This window comes from Scyliorhinus torazame, chromosome 2, assembly GCF_047496885.1.
Source record: "Scyliorhinus torazame isolate Kashiwa2021f chromosome 2, sScyTor2.1, whole genome shotgun sequence".
NCBI lineage: Eukaryota > Metazoa > Chordata > Chondrichthyes > Carcharhiniformes > Scyliorhinidae > Scyliorhinus > Scyliorhinus torazame.
In genome coordinates, this window is record NC_092708.1 from 130,134,171 (window position 1) to 130,155,859 (window position 21,689).

Below are 21,689 nucleotides of genomic sequence, written 5' to 3' on the forward strand. Positions count from 1 at the left end.
TGGAAGGGGTAGAGGATTGAGTTACTTAATTATCGCAGAATATCCAGTCTGACCTCGTGTAGCCTCCGTATTTACATGGCTGGTCCAGTTAAACTTCTGGTCAATAGTGACAATATTGATTGGGGTGGGTGGGGGGGGGGGGGGGGAGGATTCAATGTCAATAAATGCCATCAAACTTCCAGGAGTGATGGTTAGACATTACCCTTGTTTGAGATGGTTATTTGATGGTTATTTGTATGTGTCAATTTTGCTTCCTCTCTAATAAAATGCAGTTCACCTGAAACCTGTCAAATTTGGCCTCTCCAGTTCCTTTGCCACCATGGTGACTTTTCTGTACTCCTATCTCTGCCTTTTGACTGCCCAATCCCAAGGCATATACCAGAAGGTGGTAACCTCCTGTTCTGGTGCTGCATGTGGCTCTTTATCTTGGTTTGTATTTATATGACCAATTTGTAACAGTGCGGTAGCATTACATTTTTCAATGTTTGTTTCTATTCCTATCAAGGCTATTTTACAACAACCATGATTTTATAGAAAAAGGAGTTTTAAAGGAGTGTAAGCTAGATAGTAATATAAAAGAAGATAGGAAGAGTTTTTTTCAATATATAAAAGGTAAGAGAGAGGCAAAAATAGACATTGGACCACTGGAAAATGAGGCTGGAGAAGTAATAATAGGAAACAAAGAAATGGCAGAGGAACTAAATAATTACTTTGTATCAATCCTCAAAGTGGAACACACTAATGGGATGCCAGAGCTTCAGGAGAAACGGGGGCACAAGTGAGTGTAGTGGCCATCACCTAAGGAGAAGGTTCTGGGGAAACTGAAAGGTCTGAAGGTGGATAAGTCACCTGGACCGGATGGATTACACCACAGGGTTCTAAAGGAGATAGCGGAGGAAATTGTGGAGGCATTGGTGGTAATCTTTCAGGAATCACTGGAGGCCTGGAGGGTCCCAGAGGACGGGAAAGTAGCTAATGTAACACCGCTGTTTAAGAAGGGAGGGAGGCCGGTTAGCCTGACTTCAGTCATTGTCAAGATTTTAGAGTCCATTATTAAAGATGAGATCGCGGAGTACTGGGAAGTGCATGATAAAATTGGACTGAGTCAGCATGGCTTCGTCAAGGGGAAGTCATGTCTGACAAAGGAGAACCAGTGGACGTGATTTATTTAGATTTCCAGAAGGCCTTTGACAAGGTGCCGCATAGGAGACTGGTGTTAAGGCTAAGATCCTGGCATGATAGAGGATTGGCCGACTGGCAGAAGGCAGAGAGTGGGGGTAAAGGGGTCTTTTTCAGGATGGAAGTCGATGGTGACTAGTGGTGTGCCTCAGGGGTCGGTGCTGGGACTACAACTTTTGACAATGTACATTAACAATTTAGAAGAAGGAACTGAAGGCACTTGCTAAGTTTGTAGATGAAGGACTTCGACAGGCTAGGAGAATGGGCAAAGAATTGGCAAAATGAATACAATGTGGAAAAGTGTGAGGTTATGCACTTTGGAAGGAGGAATGTAGGCATTGACTATTTTCTAAATCGGGAAATGCTTCGGAAATCAGAAGCACAAAGAGACTTGGGAGTCCTTGTTCAACATATTCAAATAATATCATGAGGTTAAACTCACTGCAGTGATTCAGCAAAATGCAAAACAAAAAGCTGAAAAAGCATTTTTCCAGGCAAATTAAGATTTGGTTATTGTTCAGAGTCAAATTTGAAAGTGCAATTTTTTTTTAACCTATTCCTGGGATGTGGAAACTGGACCTAAATAGGTAAAAAATTAGATTACATTTTGTAGTAACTGCAACCAATGTAAGTGTCAGAGAGAAGTTAAAGCAATAGACTTTTTACAGTGTCATATTTAGTTCCTGATCTGTTTGTCCAAATACTCTAGGTCCAATTCAGTGGCTGGTGTGCTCGAGTGAGAGCACAATGCAGCCGGTAGATCCCGGGTGAAGCCTCCTGCTGGCCTCCCAGCAGCCTTCCCAGCAGCCTTTGCACCTCGCGGGAGATACCCAAGTCCCGTGACGTGTCAGAATCAGAATTCCGCCCAAAAGGGGCGGGATCAAATGGCGCTTACTAAAGTAGGCCTTAAACTTACTTCTGTCCTACCTACACACTATCTACCTGCCTCCCCAGAGAGGCTGCAGCCGAGCTCCTGTGGGCCAGGCGGAATGGCACTTGGGGGGTCTCCTGGGCCAGTGAAAGCCCCCGGGTGACCAGGGATAGTGCAGGGCAGCCCCCTGGCCCTTTCCCTGGAACATGAGCACCACGGCACAGCCAAGCTGGCAGGAGCACTGTCAGGGTAGCAGTGCAAGGCTGCCTGGATGCCAAGGTGGCACTGCAAAGGATCAGGGCCCAAGGGGGGCCAGGCCTATGAAAGGAGGATGGGAGTTATGAAGGGTGAGAATGTGCAGGGCAGGTAAGTAGGGGCTTCTGTAAGGGGGATTGGGAGGGCCTGAAGAGGGGAGCCCCCTTCAGGGACCCCATAGCGGTGTGTCCTTACTTGGGGCGGTTTGGGGTAGTACCCATGGGTGTGGGGGGTGACATTGCCCATGGGTGGCTGGTGTGGGGGACCCAAAAGTTCACTTAGAGATTGGGCACCCTTTAAAATTGGCGGCCCGATCTCTTCAGCTCCCCACTACTGAAAAAAATTCTAAGTGTGGGCTAAACCGGGGAGAATCTTCCCCGGGCCCAAAATAGTGACTTATTGGATAGCAGTGGGAAATTCCCCGAACCCCTTGAAGAACCCGCCAGAAATTAACTTAGACATTTTTCCATTGAATTCCACCCTCCAATTCCAATTGTAGCTGTAAGTTAAATACATGAGCCATCCTTGTAAGTCTTGGAAAAGATTGATTGTTAGTGTTGAGGAGTTGACAGTTTTGTCTGATAGATTAATGATGATTTTGAACGTGATTGAATGTCTAAATCTCAATTTATATTAAGACTTGTGTAACTACTGGAGAAAAGAAAGCCCTTTGGAATTGGGTTTGAACCTGTGGCTGGGAGTTAAAATGACTGTGCCATCCATTTCCCACTGGGTGGCAGTCTATTCCATAAATTAACACGAACAGCCTCATAGACTTTATTTTGCGTGCAGTTCTTAGTCATGTATTTTTGACTCTATTTAAAATGCATGTATATCAATCTCAGTAAAATTATTTGTTTTTTTTAAACCACCAACACTTCTTTGGGAGCGTAACCGATTTGGATTATTTTATGTTTTAAGCAAACACTTCACAATAATGTGTTGGGTGGCACGGTAGCACAGTAGTTAGCACTGTTGCTTCACAGCGCCAGAGTCACCGGTTTGATTCTCGGCTTGGGTCACTGTCTGTGCAGAGTCTGCACGTTCTATAGTTAGCTATCGCATTTCTATTAGAAATCTTGTGCTAGGAAACAGATAGTTGACAGTAACTTTGAAATGTAAAAAAAAGTATTTAAAAAAAAAAAAAAGACATTTTAATTTTAATTAATTGACGCAATGTCAGTTAGAGGGGTGCTGTGCTCTGACTGTGAGATGTGGCAGGTCCGGGAGGCTTCCAGCGTCCCGGATGGCTTCATCTGCAGAAAGTGCACCCAACTGGAGCTCCTCACAGACCGCATGGTTCGGTTGGAGCAGCAATTGGATGCACTTAGGAGCATGCAGGTGGCGGAAAGCGTCATAGATCGCAGTTATGTAAATGTGGTCACACCCAAGGTGCAGGCAGAGAAATGGGTGACCACCAGAAAGGGCAGGCAGTCAGTGCAGGAATCCCCTGTGGTTGTCCCCCTCTCGAACAGATATACCCCTTTGGATACTGTCGGGGGGGGATAGCCTATCAGGGGAAAACAGCAGCAGCCAGAGCAGTGGCACCACAGCTGGCTCTGATGTTCAGAAGGGAGGGTCAAAGCGCAGAAGAGTAATAGTAATAGGGGACTCTATAGTCAGGGGCACAGATAGGCGCTTCTGTGGACGTGAAAGAGACTCCAGGATGGTATGTTGCCTCCCTGGTGCCAGGGTCCAGGATGTCTCCGAACAGGTAGAGGGAATCCTGAAGGGGGAGGGCAAACAGGCAGAGGTCGTTGTACATATTGGTACTAACGACATAGGCAGGAAGGGGCATGAGGTCCTGCAGCAGGAGTTCAGGGAGCTAGGCAGAAAGTTAAAAGACAGGACCTCGAGGGTTGTAATCTCGGGATTACTCGCTGTGCCACGTGCCAGTGAGGCTAGAAATAGGAAGATAGAGCAGATAAACACGTGGCTAAGCAGCTGGTGTAGGAGGGAGGGTTTCCGTTATCTGGACCACTGGGAGCTCTTCCAGGGCAGGTGTGACCTGTATAAGAAGGACGGGTTGCATCTAAACCGGAGAGGCATAAATATCCTGGCCGCGAGGTTTGCTAGTGTCACACAGGAGGGTTTAAACTAGTATGGCAGGGGGGTGGGCATGGGAGCAATAGGTCAGAAGGTGAGAGCATTGAGGGAGAACTAGGGAATAGGGACAGTGTGGCTCTGAGGCAGAGCAGACGGGGAGAAGTTGCTGAACACAGCGGGTCTGGTGGCCTGAAGTGCATATGTTTTAATGCAAGGAGCATTACGGGTAAGGCAGATGAACTTAGAGCTTGGATTACTATTTGGAACTATGATGTTGTTGCCATTGCAGAGACCTGGTTGAGGGAAGGGCAGGATTGGCAGCTAAACGTTCCAGGATTTAGATGTTTCAGGCGGGATAGAGGGGGATGTAAAAGGGGAGGCGGAGTTGCGCTACTTGTTCGGGAGAATATCGCAGCTATACTGCGAGAGGACACCTCAGAGGGCAGTGAGGCTATATGGGTAGAGATCAGGAATAAGAAGGGTGCAGTCACAATGTTGGGGGTATACTACAGGCCTCCCAACAGCCAGCGGGAGATAGAGGAGCAGATAGGTAGACAGATTTTGGAAAAGAGTAAAAACAACAGGGTTGTGGTGATGGGAGACTTCAACTTCCCCAATATTGACTGGGACTCACTTAGTGCCAGGGGCTTAGACGGGGCGGAGTTTGTAAGGAGCATCCAGGAGGGCTTCTTAAAACAATATGTAAACAGTCCAACTAGGGAAGGGGCGGTACTGGACCTGGTATTGGGGAATGAGCCCGGCCAGGTGGTAGATGTTTCAGTAGGGGAGCATTTCGGTAACAGTGACCACAATTCAGTAAGTTTTAAAGTACTGGTGGACAAGGATAAGTGCTAAATTGGGGGAAGGCTAATTATAACAATATTAGGCGGGAACTGAAGAACATAGATTGGGGGCGGATGTTTGAGGGCAAATCAACATCTGACATGTGGGAGGCTTTCAAGTGTCAGTTGAAAGGAATACAGGACCGGCATGTTCCTGTGAGGAAGAAAGATAAATACGGCAATTTTCGGGAACCTTGGATGACGAGTGATATTGTAGGCCTCGTCAAAAAGAAAAAGGAGGCATTTGTCAGGGCTAAAAGGCTGGGAACAGACGAAGCCTGCGTGGAATATAAGGAAAGTAGGAAGGAACTTAAGCAAGGAGTCAGGAGGGCTAGAAGGGGTCACGAAAAGTCATTGGCAAATAGGGTTAAGGAAAATCCCAAGGCTTTTTACACGTACATAAAAAGCAAGAGGGTAGCCAGGGAAAGGGTTGGCCCACTGAAGGATAGGCAAGGGAATCTATGTGTGGAGCCAGAGGAAATGGGCGAGGTACTAAATGAATACTTTGCATCAGTATTCACCAAAGAGAAGGAATTGGTAGATGTTGAGTCTGGAGAAGGGGGTGTAGATAGCCTGGGTCACATTGTGATCCAAAAAGACGAGGTGTTGGGTGTCTTAAAAAATATTAAGGTAGACTAGTACAAAAGGTCCCTCATGGTAGACTAGTACAAAAGGTGAAGTCACACAGGATCAGGGGTGAGCTGGCAAGGTGGATACAGAACTGGCTAGGCCATAGAAGGCAGAGGGTAGCAATGGAGGGATGCTTTTCTAATTGGAGGGCTGTGACCAGTGGTGTTCCACAGGGATCAGTGCTGGGACCTTTGCTCTTTGTAGTATATATAAATGATTTGGAGGAAAATGTAACTGGTCTGATTAGTAAGTTTGCAGACGACACAAAGGTTGGTGGAATTGCGGATAGCGGTGAGGACTGTCTGAGGATACAGCAGGATTTAGATTGTCTGGAGACTTGGGCGGAGAGATGGCAGATGGAGTTTAATCCGGACAAATGTGAGGTAATGCATTTTGGAAGGTCTAATGCAGGTAGGGAATATACAGTGAATGGTAGAACCCTCAAGAGTATTGAAAGTCAAAGGGATCTAGGAGTACAGGTCCACAGGTCATTAAAAGGGCAACACAGGTGGAGAAGGTAGTCAAGAAGGCATACGGCATGCTTGCCTTCATTGGCCGGGGCATTGAGTATAAGAATTGGCAAGTCATGTTGCAGCTGTATAGAACCTTAGTTAGGCCACACTTCGAGTATAGTGTTCAATTCTGGTCGCCACACTACCAGAAGGATGTGGAGGCTTTAGAGAGGGTGCAGAAGAGATTTACCAGAATGTTGCCTGGTATGGAGGGCATAAGCTATGAGGAGCGATTGAATAAACTCTGTTTGTTCTCACTGGAACGAAGGAGGTTGAGGGGTGACCTGATAGAGGTATACAAAATTATGAGGGGCATAGACAGAGTGGATAGTCAGAGGCTTTTCCCCAGGGTAGAGGGGTCAATTACTAGGGGGCATAGGTTTAAGGTGAGAGGGGCAAGGTTTAGTGTACGAGGCAAGTTTTTTGCGCAGAGGGTAGTGGGTGCCTGGAACTCGCTACCGGAGGAGGTAGTGGAAGCAGAGACGATAGGGACATTTAAGGGGCATCTTGACAAATATATGAATAGGATGGGAATAGAAGGATACGGACCCAGGAAGTGTAGAAGATTGTAGTTTAGTCGGGCAGCATGGTCGGCACGGGCTTGGAGGGCCGAAGGGCCTGTTCCTGTGCTGTACATTTCTTTGTTCTTTGTTCTCCCTGTGTCTGCGTGGGATTCCTCTGGTGCTCCGGTTTCCTCCCACAAGTCCCGAAAGACGTGCTGTTAAGTGAATTGGACATTCTGAATTCTCCCTCAATGTACCTGAACAGGCGCCGGAATGTGGCGACGAGGGGACTTTCACAGTAACTTCATTGCAGTTTTAATGTAAGCCTACTTGTGACAACAAAGATTATTATTATGATAGGCATGTGTGATAGGCATGGATGCTGAGACAGATTTATCGTTGGAGTTGCATCTTTTTATGGGTTATTGAAGGTAATTTTAAAAGTAGTTTTTGATATTAAAGAAATGCATACATGGGGGAAGGGGGGTATCGCTGGTAATTGAGTCCACAGTACAGAAACGGGGCTTTCGGCCCAATATTTATACTCCCCTTGAGCCGCCTCTTTTCATCTAACCTATTGGTTCATCTTTCTATCCCTTTCTCCATTATGTTTATCTAGCTTCTCCTTAATGTATCTACGCTATTTGCTTTAAATTACACTGTATTCTAAACCTGATCTTGGTCAATAAGTTTCTCCTGAATTTGCTATTGGTTTTTTTTTTTAGAAAATATTTTTTTGAGGCATTTATAATTTTAACAGTTTTAAACCTCAAATTTTAACAAAAACAAAATAATCTAACCATCAAACCCGCGGGCACAAACACAAGCCTACTATTAGTTTTATTAATGACTAATATATATCTTCTAGCATTGGACTCTCTCCACAAGTGAAAAACTTTTCTCTCCGCCTACCCTATTAAACCTTTTCATTTATAGACCTTTATTCGGTCGTTTCTCAGCCTTTTTTAGTTTTGTCTAGAGAAACAAACCATTGCCTCTTCACCCTTTCCTGATAGTTATAACCCCTAAGTTCTGGTGTCACCCTTGTAATTTGTTTTTACCTTCTTCAATGCCTTTTCATCCCTTTTTATTATATGGAGACCAAGACTGCACAATACTCCTTATGTGGTCTAATCATTGGTCAGTACAAGCTTAACACATCTGCTTTTCAATTCAAAACCTCTAGAAATGAACCCTGGTGCTCACTTGTTTTTATATGGGCTTTATTAATCTGTGCTACTGTGATTTGTGAATGTGTGCTGCTGGATCACTTCCCTCCTTTGTCCCATTAGATGCTTATTATCCAAGCAGTATGTGGCCTCTTTCCTACCAAGATGTACAACTGATATTGAAATGAATTCCCAATGACATATGCATTCTGAAAGTTTTAATAATATTGTCTTATATATAGTGTTGCATCTTTTGTATGTTAACTACAATACCAATTTGGTGTCATTTGTAAAATTAGAAATTGTATTTTTTGCATCTGCTTCTGAATCTTCTCCCATCAGTCCTTGATATTTAGGTATTTTTGCCACCTTGAAATGCCCTGGAATGTTTTGTGTAAAAATGCCATACAAGTGTAAGTTGCTGTATGTAATTTATTATCAAGTTGCATCCCTATCTCAATTTTTAGAAAAGAACTAAACACTAGTTTGATTTGCTTGGATGCAGTTGCGTGAGCACACATCATCTTCTCTCAACAAATGATGGGTTATTTTTACAAATGGTGGAAATTTCCTGAAACCTTCGTGGAACCTGGGATTTCAAGATTTAAAGGAAAAACTATTTTTTTTCTTACATCCTAAAAACCAGAATTTGTTTATGTTTCTGCTTTCTTTGTTTAATGAATGTAGCATTGAGCATATTTATTTTTAAATTAAGGAATACTTCTAAAGAATAAGAAATATCTAGTTCTAAATGTATGGCAGTAACTAAATTGCTGTTGGCTGTCACAGCAATGTATTGAAATATGCTATCAAATCGCTGTCCCGTAACCGTTAATCTTCATGTGCCTTTGTTTATCGCGGATGTAGTACTGATTTGGGTTTTTAATCTATTAAAATATGTATGTGGTAAACTGAGATCCAAATATAGATTTTCAGTAGTTCAGGGAACAGATGTCATTTGCATTGAGATACTGGATGGAGTAATATTTTTGAACACAATCATCTCTGATCAGAGTCATGTCAAGTTTTTTTTAAAGAAATGTTTCAGTTAGTTTTTTCTATTTTTCAAACTTTGTCCTTTGGTTAATTTCTTTCCTAACTTCATAAAGTTTGATCTTTGCTGGGTTTATTGTCTGGTACACATCACCCCAGTGAAAATGTGGGCAGCACGGTAGCACAGTGGCTAGCACTGTGGCGTTACAGCGCCAGGGTCCCAGGTTCGATTCCCCGCTGGGTCACTGTCTGTGCAGAGTCGGCATGTTCTTCCTGTGTCTGCGTGGGTTTATTCCGGGTGCTCCGGTTTCCTCCCACAGTCCAAAGACGTGCAGGTTAGGTGGGTTGGCCATGCTAAATTTCCCTTAGTGTCCAAAAAGGTTAGGAGGGGTTATTGGGTTACGAGGATAGGATGGAAGTGAGGGCTTAAGTGGGTCGGTGCAGACTCGATGGGCCGAATGGCCTTCTTCTGCACTGTATGTTCTATGTGAATTTTAGCAACACTTCTAGCATTTATGTTGTTCCATTGCATATACAACATCCAGCCTTGGATTTACCCCAGTTTCCTCCAATTAAAGGCTAAATAAACATTGAGGCTGGAAGCGCAGAATGTGTTGATCCAGACAGTGGAAGAGGCAGTGGCTGACCATGAGAATTGTTTAGCTTCGTTGGAGGTTGAAATGCAGATGATGGCGGAGGGTCAGAAAAAGTTGAGGGAGAAAGTCGATGACCTGGGGAATCGTTTGAGGAGATGGAATCTGAGAATCGTGGGGCTGCCTGAAGGGATGGAGTGAATGCAGGTCACAAAGTATGTGGCCAAGATGTTGGAGCAGTTGGGTGGAGAGAAGGTCTTCAAGTGCCACCTGTGTGGATTGGGTGCACACGTTGCTGTGGAGGAGACCGAAAGCGGGAGAACTGCCGAGGCTACATCTTACTTGGATAAGGAGAAGATTTTGAAGTGGGTGAAGGAGACATGGGAGTGCCCTGGGAAGGCCATAAGGTTTGTATATACCAGGACTTGGGAGGCCAAGTGGCAGGCCGAGTTTAACGAGGTTATGGCGGCTCTCTGCATGAGAAAGGTGCTGCACCAGCTCGTATGTGGGTCACGCGTGGTTGGGGGTGGGGGAGCGGAGAGACAGGAGCATTATTTCGAAATGCCGGAGGAGGTGAGCAGCTTTTTGAGGGACCACAGATTGGGGGACGTTTGAGAACTCTGGGAGGGATCTCACAACCCTTCCTCCGTGTGTTTTTGTATGGGGTTGTGTGGTTGGACTTTATTTCTGCCATATTAACTGTATAGTTAATTGTGTATATGTAGAGTCTTGTGCCTTTTTCGCCTCCCCCTGTTGCTGTGGTTTGTAATGCAAAGTGTGTGGGCAACAAGGGAAGGGAGGGGAAGGAGGCAGGGATTGGTGCGGTGCAGGGGTTGGTGGGGCAAGGAGGGTGGGAAGGGACTTTGGTATAGGGGAAGCGGGTCAGTTGCCTCTGGTGGGGGTCATCCTGTTAGGGAGGCTAGTTAACGGAAATGAGGGGGGGAGACAGAGGGAGTTGTGGGTGTTGGTTTTCTTTGTCAGTGGCTTGGGTGAGAGGCGAGGAGACTGGGCTGGGGGAGGTGGGACATTTTGTTTTGGTGTTTGGGATGTGGGAGGGGTGAATTACTGACGTTGAAGACATTGTTATGGCGCAGTTGGTAAGGGGTGGTGATTGTGGAAGCCATCTTGAGGGACCTGAGGTGTGGGCAGGACTAGGGCCTGGAGGAGTCCATTGAAAGGTGGATATGACTGATCAGTGGGGGAGCTCAATAAGATTGAAGAGGTCTCAGTTGCTGTGTTTTGGGAGGCACTTAAGATGGTAATGGCGGGGGGGGGGGTTCCTGGGCGCATAGGGATAAGACGGAATGGTTGGAGGCCATTTTGGGGTGGATCAGAGGTATTTGCTGGCCCCCTGTGGAGGGGCTGTTGAAGCAGAGGAAGAAACTCCAGATGGAGTTCGAGCTGTCTATGGGAAAGTTGGTGGGGCAGTTGCAGCGGGCTAGGGGGTCATTGTATGAAGATGGGGAGAAGGCCAGCAGGATGCATGCGCATTAGGTGAGGTGACAGGCAGTGGTGAGGAAGATTGGGCGGTATAAGGATTCAGGAATGCAGCTCGTATCGTCCAATGTCTTTGATAAATGTGGACGTGAAGCAATTGGCAAACGCGCTGGCGACGCGCATGGAGGGTTGTGTGATAGATGAGGACCAAACTGGGTTCGTGAAGGGGCGGCAGTTATCTGATATCTCCAGCCGAGCTAGAGTCTTCAGCGGGCAATCAGGGCGGCAAAGGCTAGGGCGGCTGCCCCTGTCCCTGTGAAGAGTTCTGGCTGTCCCGATACTCCGAAGACTGCCAGTAGTGGGCGTGGCTCTGCCCTCGTCCCCACAACCTTGGACATGGCCTTGAAAAAGACGGTCCAGGACCGGAACATGTGGGTGTGCTTGGCTAGGCCTCCATGGCACCGTTCACATTTGTCCTCGACCCCTGGGAAGAACCCACTCATGCATGTTGGATTGGATTGGATTTGTTTATTGTCACGTGTACTGAGGTACAGTGAAAAGTATTTTTCTGCGAGCAGCTCAACAGATCGTTAAGTACATGAAATGAAAAGGGAATAAAAGAAAATACATAAGAGGGCAACAGAAGGTACACAATGTAACTACATAAGCACCGGCATTGGATGAAGCATACAGGGGAGTAGTGTTAATGAGGTCAGTCCATAAGCGGGTCGTTTAGGAGTCTGGTAACAGCAGGGAAGAAGATGTTTTTGAGTCTGTTGTTGCATGTTCTCAGACTTCTGTATCTCCTGCCCGATGGAAGAAGTTGGAAGAGTGAGTAAGCCGGGTGGGAGGGGTCTTTGATTATGTTGTCCGCTTTCCCCAGGCAGTGGGGGGTGTAGATGGAGTCAATGGATGGGAGGCAAAGGAAAGAGAAAATGCTGGAAAATCTCAGCAGGTCTGGCAGCATCTGTAGGGAGAGAAAAGAGCTAACGTTTCGAGTCCGATAGGAGGCAGGTTCGTGTGATGGACTGGGCGGTGTTCACGACTCTGAAGTTTCTTGTGGTCCTGGGCCGATTATTTGCCATACCAGGCTGTGATGCAGCCAGATAAGATGCTTTCTATGGTGCATCTTTAAAAGTTGGTGAGAGTCAGTGTGGATATGCCGAATTTCCTGAGGAAGTATAGGCGCTGTTGTGCTTTCTTGGTGGTAGCGTCGACGTGGGTGGACCAGGACAGATTTTTGGAGATGTGCACCCCTAGGAATTTGAAACTGCTAACCATCTCCACCTTGGCCCCGTTGATGCTGACAGGGGTGTGTACAGTACTTTGCTTCCTGAAGTCAATGGCCAGCTCTTTAGTTTTGCTGGCATTGAGGGAGAGATTGTTGTCGCTGCACCACTCCACTAGGTTCTCTATCTCCCTCCTGTATTCTGACTCGTCGTTATTCGAGATCCGGCCCACTATGGTCATATCGTCAGCAAACTTGTAGATGGTCAAGTTCCGGTCAAGTGCACCCTGCACACTACCGTTAGCTCCGTTAGGCTCAGCCCTGCGTATGAGGAGGTGGAGTTCGCCCTGTGCAGTGCTTTGATTCAGAGTCCTCCCCCTACCTCTATCCCCAGCTCTTCCTCACCATTTTCTTGTGCCTCATCCAGCCATACCTCCTCAAGCAGTCGTCCATACATGTCAACGCAATTACCGTTTCCTCGTTTGCCTGAGGTTAGACGTCTGTCCAGTAGGGAGTGTCTTGGTAGTTGGGGGAACGTAGTGGTCTCCTTGCAGAGGAAGTTCCTTATTTCCATATACTGGAGCTCTTTCCCTTTCGGGAGCTGGAGCTTGGCCATTGGTTTCCCCAGGTTCATTGTTCTGCCGTATACGTATAGGTCCCCTCCCGTCAGTACTCCTTCATCCTGTCTTTAAGTTATCCCCAGCTCTGGTTTCCCTCCCTCATGCAGGTTCACAGGGAAGATTTAGCTCTTGCTCCGGGTTTGAAACCCGAGAAGGTTCCGAACTCCCTTAGTTCCATTATTTCATTCTGGCTGGGGAGTTTGAGACGCGGAGGATCAGATCATCCACGTAAACTGAGATTCTATCCTCCCTGTCTCCCCTCTGGATGCCTCTTCACCCCTTCACTGATCTGAGGGCGATAGTCAGCAGCTTAATTGGCAGGGCTAATAGCAGCAGGGATAATGGGCATCCCTGCCTTGTGCCGCTGTGTAGCTGGATGTGTTCAGAGCTGGTGGCATTTGTCCACATGCTTGCTTTGGGAGTGCTGTGCAGTACTTTCACCCACGAGTTAAATCCTGGCCCAAACCATTCCACTACCTCCATGAGATACCGCCATTTGACTCTGTTGAAGGCCTTCTCTGCATCCAGGGAGATGATCACTTCTGGTGTCTCCACCCTGGGTGAGGTCATCATCACGTTCAGCAGATGTCTGATGTTCACCGTTAGTTGTGTGCCTTTGACAAAGCCCATTTGATTCTCCGTGACTCTCCAGTCGCCTCGCCAGGGTCTTCAGCACGACTTTGGCTTCAGTGTTGAGGAGTGAGATGTGTCTGTATGACCCGGACTCCATCGGGTCTTTGTCTTTTTTAGGGATCACTGATATCGAGGCCTGTTTCAGCATGGCTAGAAGGGTCCACCTCTGTAGCGAGTCATTGAACATCTGTGCAGGTGCAGGGCCAGTGCAGCCGCAAATATTTTATAGAAGTCCACCGGGAATCCGTCTGGACCTGGTGCTGCTATCTCCCTCAGAGCTGCCTGCTTTCTCAGCTGGTGAGCCAGCAGGCAGCTGGCCGTATCTCCATATTCATAGGTTTAAGGTGCGATGGGCAAAGTTTAGAGGAGATTTGCGAGGTAAGTATTTTTTTTCCACAGAGGGTAGTGGGTGCCTGGAACTCACTGCCAGAAGAGGTGGTGGAAGCAGGTGCGATAGTGACGTTTAAGGGGCATGTTAACAAATACATGGGCTACGACCTCAGAAGTGTAGAAGATTTTAGTTTAGATGGGCAGCATGTTCAGCGCAGGCTTGGAGGGCCGAAGGGCCTGTTCCTGTGCTGTACTTTGCTTTGTTCTTTGTACATTTTGGTTTAAATGGTTGCTTTGTGTTTCGTAGAAAATTGGAAATGCCTTGAATAAAGATATTTTTATTTTTGAAGTAGATCAAAAATATGCAAAGCTAACATTCAAGTTTGAGTAATTTTTTCCATCTCTAAACTAAAATTTAGAATGAAAGAATTTAAAAGAATACAAGTCAGAAATCCTGAAATGAGGCTGACACCAAACAACTTGAGCTCCCTCATCTGATTTCATGTTCTTGCTTACTTTGCATAATTAACATAGTATTGTGCACGTTTAATTTTAAATTGAAAAATAACTGAAGAACTACAAATATCCAGTTTTGTATTTAAACTCTTCCCTCTAATTTCATTTAATGTCAGTGCTGCGTTTCTGAAGCTCTCAACCAATGCAATTCGAGTAAGAGTCAGATCCCAACTGTGTGTACAGACATGGGGTATAGGTTTCTCAGGCAAACATCCCAGAAGGTGCTTAATTCTTTGTTACTAACCCCTAAACTTCACAGCATGAGCAAGCTATGGGAGATCAATGACTGGAAGTTAATTTGTGAGATACATTATTCCAAGCAATTTACTGTTGCAGAGTGTAAGGTGGGAAAAGCAAAGATTAAAGCCCATTCTTCAGCTTGATGATAATTTCTAGTCTTGTATGCAGTAGACGACCTATTAACAAATCAGGCGACGTCAGCATAAACTGACTTTTTTAAAGTAGCATTGTATATTAAATATTGTACTACAATTTAACATGCTATATTGAAAATTTGACATGATGTACTGAAGATTTATTTGTGTTAAAATTCTTGACAATTTCTAAGGCACAGTTATGACACAGGATTGGTATTACTTGTCAATTAGTAACTCTCAGTCAAAAGTGAGCCTAAACAAAAAAATACATTTTAAAGTATTTATTGTCGATTTTCCTTGAAGTGTTAATATGGGTGGGGAAAGAGGGGTCACAGGTGCAGATACTCTTCAGTGATATTGAGATGCAGTCTAAACGTTTGCTGCTGGTTATTTTTATCCATTGCCCCTGGGAATCGAACCTGGGACCCTGGAGCTGTGAAGCAGTTGTGATATCCACAATGCTACCGTGCTGCCTTATCTTATGGATTTGGCCCCCTCCTTTCCATTCTTCTTAGGAGCTTATTGCGATTAAACTTTGAACCCAGTAAAGCTAGTTTCTTAGCACCCGATCACCAGACTCTAGTATAAATGTTAGTCTCAAAATTTTCATGGTGTCCTTAAAGCTCTAGCTGCATACATGAGGACTATCCTGGAAACATACAAAGTTTCAGGGTAATAAATATTTTGAAAAGAGGTGCCAAGGCAGATATTATGAGTACACTAAGGATAATTTTACTTTACTGAGAATAAAAAACAAAATCACTTAACTCACTAATGTATTTTCAGTAATCAACTACTAAGTATGCTCTCCAGCCGTGAGGCAGATGTTATAAGCAATGCTGCATGTCGCAGTAGGGCAGTGAAATTCAAAAAAACTTCAGAAGATTGTCATCCATGACCTTGCACTGGAGTTGCACCTGTGCATGCTTTATATTGTCTACGGAGTCTGCACGTTCTCCACGTGTCTGCGTGGGTTTCCTCCGGTGCTCCGGTTTCCTCCCACAGTCCAAAGACGTGCTTGTTAGGTGAATTGGACATTCTGAGTTCTCTCTCTGTGTGCCCGAACAGGTGCAGGAACGTGGCGACGAGGGGCTTTTCACAGTAACTTAATTGCAGTGTTAATGTAAGCCTACTTGTGACAATAAAGATTATTATTATTGTTATTCAATGTGAGAAAGATAGGCTGGTCTGATTCTGAACAGTCATTCTAAATAAGTCGAGGCTTTCCATGGACTGTGTAGATATGAATTCAATGCCTGTTTATCGATTATCATTGGCATTCTATTATTATGCTATCTGTAGACCTAGTGGAAATAATTTGTGATAGCTGCCATATTCTGAATTTTTGACTGTCATGCAAATGTTCATGCTTTGGCTGTAACTTTGCAAAGAAAGGCTACTAGTCCGGCATGACCGCTATGGTAACAAGCTAAGTGGAGAAAATACTGATAATTTTAATGGTAACCATTTTCTCTGGAGCAGTTAAATTCTTGAGGGAAATGAACCTCTTGCAAAATAGTATGTGAAGTTCTAATTAGATTCAAAGTTCCATGATTTTTGTTGCTTCCTGCAGTGCAACAGATGCTAGCTGATTACTACAGAATTGAAAAGTGATATGCAAAGGCAAATTAAAATTCCAGATTAAGCTACTTTTAAATTTGTGATCAACACTACCAATAAAAAGGGTAAAATAAAATACAATTTATAACTGTTACTTTTAGCTCATCAGCTTTGAATTGTAACTTACTCCCCCACCACCCGCAAGAAGTACCATACAAAACATAGCAAAACCTGCAGCACGAGTCACGCCCTGGCAAATAACTACAAATTGCCTGGGAAGGAGTTGTGGATTGGACGTGCCAGGATCAGAACAAAGAAAGGTACAGCACAGGAACAGGCCCTTCGGCCCTCTACGCCTGCGCCGACCATGCTGCCCATCTAAACTAAAATATTCTACACTTCCGGGGTCAGTATCCCTCTATTCCCATCCTATTCATGTATTTGTCAAGATGCCCCTTAAACGTCACTATCGTCCCTGCTTACACCACCTCCTCCAGTAGCGAGTTCCAGGCACCCACTACCCTCTGTGTAAAAAAAACTTGCCTTGTACATCTCCTCGAAACCTTGCCCCTCGCACCTTAAACCTCTGCCCCCTAGTAATTGACCCCTCTACCCTGGGAAAAAGTCTCTGACCATCCACTCTGTCTATGCCCCATATAATCTTGTAGACCTCTATCAGGTCTCCCCTCAACCTCCTTCGTTCCAGTGAGAACAAACCAAGTTTATTCAACCTCTCTTCATAGCTAATGCCCTCCATACCAGGCACCATCCTGGTAAATCCTTTCTGCACCCTCTCTACAGCCTCCACATCCTTCTGGTAGTGTGGCAACCAGAAGACTAAATTGTGTTTGTTAGAACATGAATGAAAAATAACATGCTGTCTAAGTGGTTTCCTTTTTCAAAGAAAAAGACATTGCTTTATCTAAAAACATTTTTTTCTTCTGTGACATCGTTTCTTCCTCTTTTTTTTTTTTAATTCGTTTTTATTCAGACAATGTGAATTTACTTTCAATAAAAACCCAAATGCTGTTTGGAAAGCTTTTATATTCTACTGTAGTGTATATGCAAGACAATACCTGGAGTCCCAGGCCAACGACACAAACCCACGATGTCTATGGCAGGGCTTACACAAGATCACAGGCTACAAAACAAGGCCAGGCGGAATCTCTGGGCTGGAGCATCCCTCCCCGATGAACTGAACAAGTTCTATACCCGCTTTGAACAGTCAGCCAACACATCAGTGCCACCCGCCTCAACAGCCCTGGACACACCCATACCCACTATTACAGCCTCAGAGGTAAGAGCTGCCTTCTTGAAAATGAACCCGTGGAAAATGATGGGCCCCAACAGAGTCCCTGGGCGAGCAATCGGAGCCTGCGCAGACCAGCTGGCGAGTGTATTCGCAGACATCTTCAAACACCTCACGCCTCCGCTCTGAGGTCCCCACCTCCTTCAAGAAGACCACCATAATACCAGAACCAAAGAAGAACAAGGCAGTCTGCCTCAATGACTACCGACCAGTGGCCCTGATGTCTGTTATTATGAAATGCTTCGAACGGCAAGTCATGAGACGGATCAACGGCAGCCTCCCAGACGGTCTGAATCCATTGCAGTTCGCCTATCACCGCAACCGGTCCACAGCAGATGCTATCTCCCTGGCTCTACAATCAACACTCTAACACCTCGACAACAAGGACACCTATGTAAGATTGTTCATAGAATACAGCTCCGCCTTCAACACCATTATCCCGACAAGACTAATAACCAAAGTCTGCAACCTTGGACTTGACCCCTCCCTGTGCAGCTGGATCCTCGACTTCCTTCGGAAGCTAAAGAAATTCGGCATGCCTGCATCGACTCTCTCAAACTTCTACAGCTATGAGATAGAGAACATCTTATCCGGCTGCATCACACCTTGGTATGGCAACTGCTCGGCCCAAGATCGCAAGAAACTGCAGAATGTGGTGAACTCAGCCCAACGCATCACACAAGCTTGCCACCCTCGCATTGATTCTGTATACACCTCTCGCTGCCTCAGGAAGGCAGACAGCATTATCAGAGACCCCTCCCACCCAAGCTTTGCCTTCTTCCAGACCCTTCCATCAGGCAGCAGGTACAGAAGTTTGAAGACCCGCACATCCAGACATGGGAACAGCTTCTTCCCCGCAGCTACTAGACTCCTCAACGACTCTCCCTTGGACTGATCTATTCCCTGTAAGAACACTATTCATGATGCCCTATGTTGCTCTTGCTCATGTATTTTCTTTGTTTGGCCCCTTGTTCTGCACTGTAACCAATCACTGTTTGTCGATGTACCATTTGTCAATGTTCTCTGTCGATTATGCTTCTCTGTCTACTATGTACATTTCCTTGACCTCAGAAAAATACTTTTCACTGTACTTCGGTACATGTACTTCCCGTAATAGCCTCCCCGAACAGGTGCCGGAATGTGGTGACTAGGGGCTTTTCACAGTAACTTCATTGAGGCCTACTTGTGACAATAAGCGATTTTCATTTCATTTCATTTTCGTGTGTCAATAAATCAAATCAAAGTTAAACCTAGCTTTCCTTATTTTGTAACTGTATAATCTATCAATAGGACTGAATTTGATTTTTTTCCACCTGCAATTATACCTTCTTATACAATTACTTTTTTTTCTTGACCATCACAAACTAAATGCATTAATCTGAGTTGTTGCCTCTGGTGCCCACCAAGGAGTCATCTTTGGACTTCTCAACAATATCATCCGAAAGCAAGCATAAGTTTCCACATGTACGCTGATGACACCCAGCTCGATCTTGGGAGATGCTGGTGTAGTGGTAAATGTCACTGAACTAGCAATCCAGAGGCCCAGGCTCTGGGGACATGGGTTCAATGGTTCATGGCAGCTGGTGAAATTTAAATTCTGGAATGGAAAGCTAATCTTAGTAATGGTGACTGTTGTGTTCTCTATTTTGCTTTACCCGGATGGCTTGGCTGCGTAGTGTTGAATAAAGAATTCAAAGCTTTGTTAACAATCAAAACTATAAATTTATTCACACTACTAACTAAGTTTCGTTCACATTCCTAAAGTAGAAGGTTTCTATATTAAACAATGCTATCTCTAACTAGCAGACTTTCTCAAGACTGCTCTCTCTGCCTGACACTCTTCGCATTCCTTCTTCACAACCTTCTCCTAACTCCCAGAATCCCCAAGTCACATGATATATATATATATATATAATAACTGTTCTGTGGTTCCCTCTAGTGGTAAGAAGCGTTATCATTAACTTGTTAACTCTTTACATCCCAGCCAATATACATATCATTACAGTGACCATTAAACTATCTTTGCTCATCATTTTTAAAAACATCACCTGGTTCAATGTCCATCAGGGAAGGAAACATGCCATCCTGGCCTGGTATAGTCTGCATGTGACTCCAGACTCGCAGCAATGTGATTGACTCTTAAAGGACAATTAGGGTGGGGTTACTGGGTTATGGGGGATAGGGTGGAGGTGCGGGCTTGGGTAGGGTGCTCATCAAGAGCCGGTGCAGACTCGATGGGCCGAAATTCTATGATCTATGATCTATGATGCCCACATCCCACAAAAGCTTATTTAAAAAAAACACCTTTCTCTACTCCACTGTTGCTAACTTATCAGATTGCTTATCTGACGGTCAGTACGGGATAAGCAGAAATTTCTTCCAATTAAAATGAGAACTTTCAAAGTTATCCAATGGAAGGAACTTTTCCGATAAATGAGTAGTGATTAGTTGTGGGACGCAATTTGAACCATTTTGATTCTGTCGGTAATGTTACACAACGTTGAATTGTTAGCTTAAGTTGAATACTTATGATATTGTTATAATCTCTGCTCCAAGCTTCATTCCCTGGATACCGACTTCATCCCTGTCTCTGGAAGGTTTGATATGGAGCCAATATATTCACCATTTTGGTGTCACATTTGACCTGGGAATGAGCTTCCAATCACACATTTGTGGCATCTCCATGAATGCCTATTTCTACCTCCACCTGAGTGTTCCCCTGCCTCCGCTCATCTGCTATTGAAACCCTTACTCACGTCTTTACTATCTCTAAACTTTCCAACACATTCCTGGCTAGTTTTCTACTTTCTATCAGGCGTAAGTCTAATGTCAAAATTCTGCTGCCTGTTTCTTCTTATAATTTCTGTATTCACTGACCTACATTGGCCCCAGTCAAGCAATGTCTTAATTTTACAATTCTCATCCCTGTTTTGAAATCCACCTATGATTTCACTCCTTCCTTATTTGTTCTCTAATTCTAGTTCTTGAGCATCCCTGGTTATAATTGCTCTACCATTAGTGGCCTTGCATTCAGTTACTGTAGACCCTAAAGATCTGGAATTTGCTCCCTACACATATTGAACTCTCAACCTTGCTTTCCTCCTTTTAAGGTGGTCTATAAAACCTAATACTTTGACCAAATCTTTCGCCATTTGACCATATGTGGCTTGGTATTAGTTTTATAATTCTCCTGTGAAGTGTTGTGGGATGTTGCAATCCGTTAAAGGTATAATATAACTACCAGTTGTTGAGTTAATCAGTTTTAAACTTCTTCTCAAGTTGTATTTTTGTTGCTTTCAGTACACCACACATATGCCAGATGCTGAACTATGTGTGATCTGCAGAGGCACTGACATAGGTTTTAAATACTAAGCTGATTAGTTTCATGAGATTTCGAATATTTCAATTTTTGCTTATTAAAGCGATTTCTTTATTTTAAGGCAGGAGATCCTGAAATGGAATGGATGGGGATATAATGACTCCAAGTTTACATTTAATAAGAAGGGGCAAGGTGAATTTACAGGCAGAAGGTAAGAATTTTCTTTTGCATTTGGCAATGCTTAGCACTTTACATGCCAAATTTCATATCTATTTTCCTATGCTAAGGTAAGAGTAATGTATTTTTAAATAAGGGTTTCGTTGGATAGAAATGAATTTTCTACAAATGATAAGCCAAGATTATGAAGATAAGCATAGTTACGTCACAAATATACTGGTTTTGATGTAATTTATGCAATCCCTTGCTGCTGCGTATGAAATTGTTGGCCTGCGGATGAATGAAGTCATCGGCAGTGCTTGGAGGGTTAAGCTTCTATATCTGAGTCCCAGCATTTCAGACATGGCTACAGATATTCTCAAAATAATACTGCTAATGTTTCCAGTACAAATAATACTTCAGAGCTATATGTTGGGCTTCAACAACATCCTCACATTTTGCAATGATTTAATGGATGGAATATTCTCAATAGCAATATACTTGACCACTTTCTGTTTTAATTCAATGCATTACAATCTTTACAAAGCCCCACATTGTCCATCATTTGGTAGTACTGGTTCAGTCATGTATTTGTAAACATGTCTGATTCG

The 21,689-nt window shown here is 44.5% G+C and overlaps 1 protein-coding gene across 2 annotated transcripts in view; it reads left to right on the top strand.

The window, feature by feature from the left end:
* The window catches only part of agps (alkylglycerone phosphate synthase), a 218,479-nt gene that overhangs the window by 32,626 nt on the left and 164,164 nt on the right, over positions 1-21,689 (top strand). For both annotated transcript variants that reach the window (XM_072477056.1, XM_072477065.1), the window contains exon 2: positions 21,044-21,133. In XM_072477056.1, the coding sequence (XP_072333157.1) occupies positions 21,044-21,133 (90 nt within the window). The remainder of the gene's footprint in view (positions 1-21,043; positions 21,134-21,689) is intronic.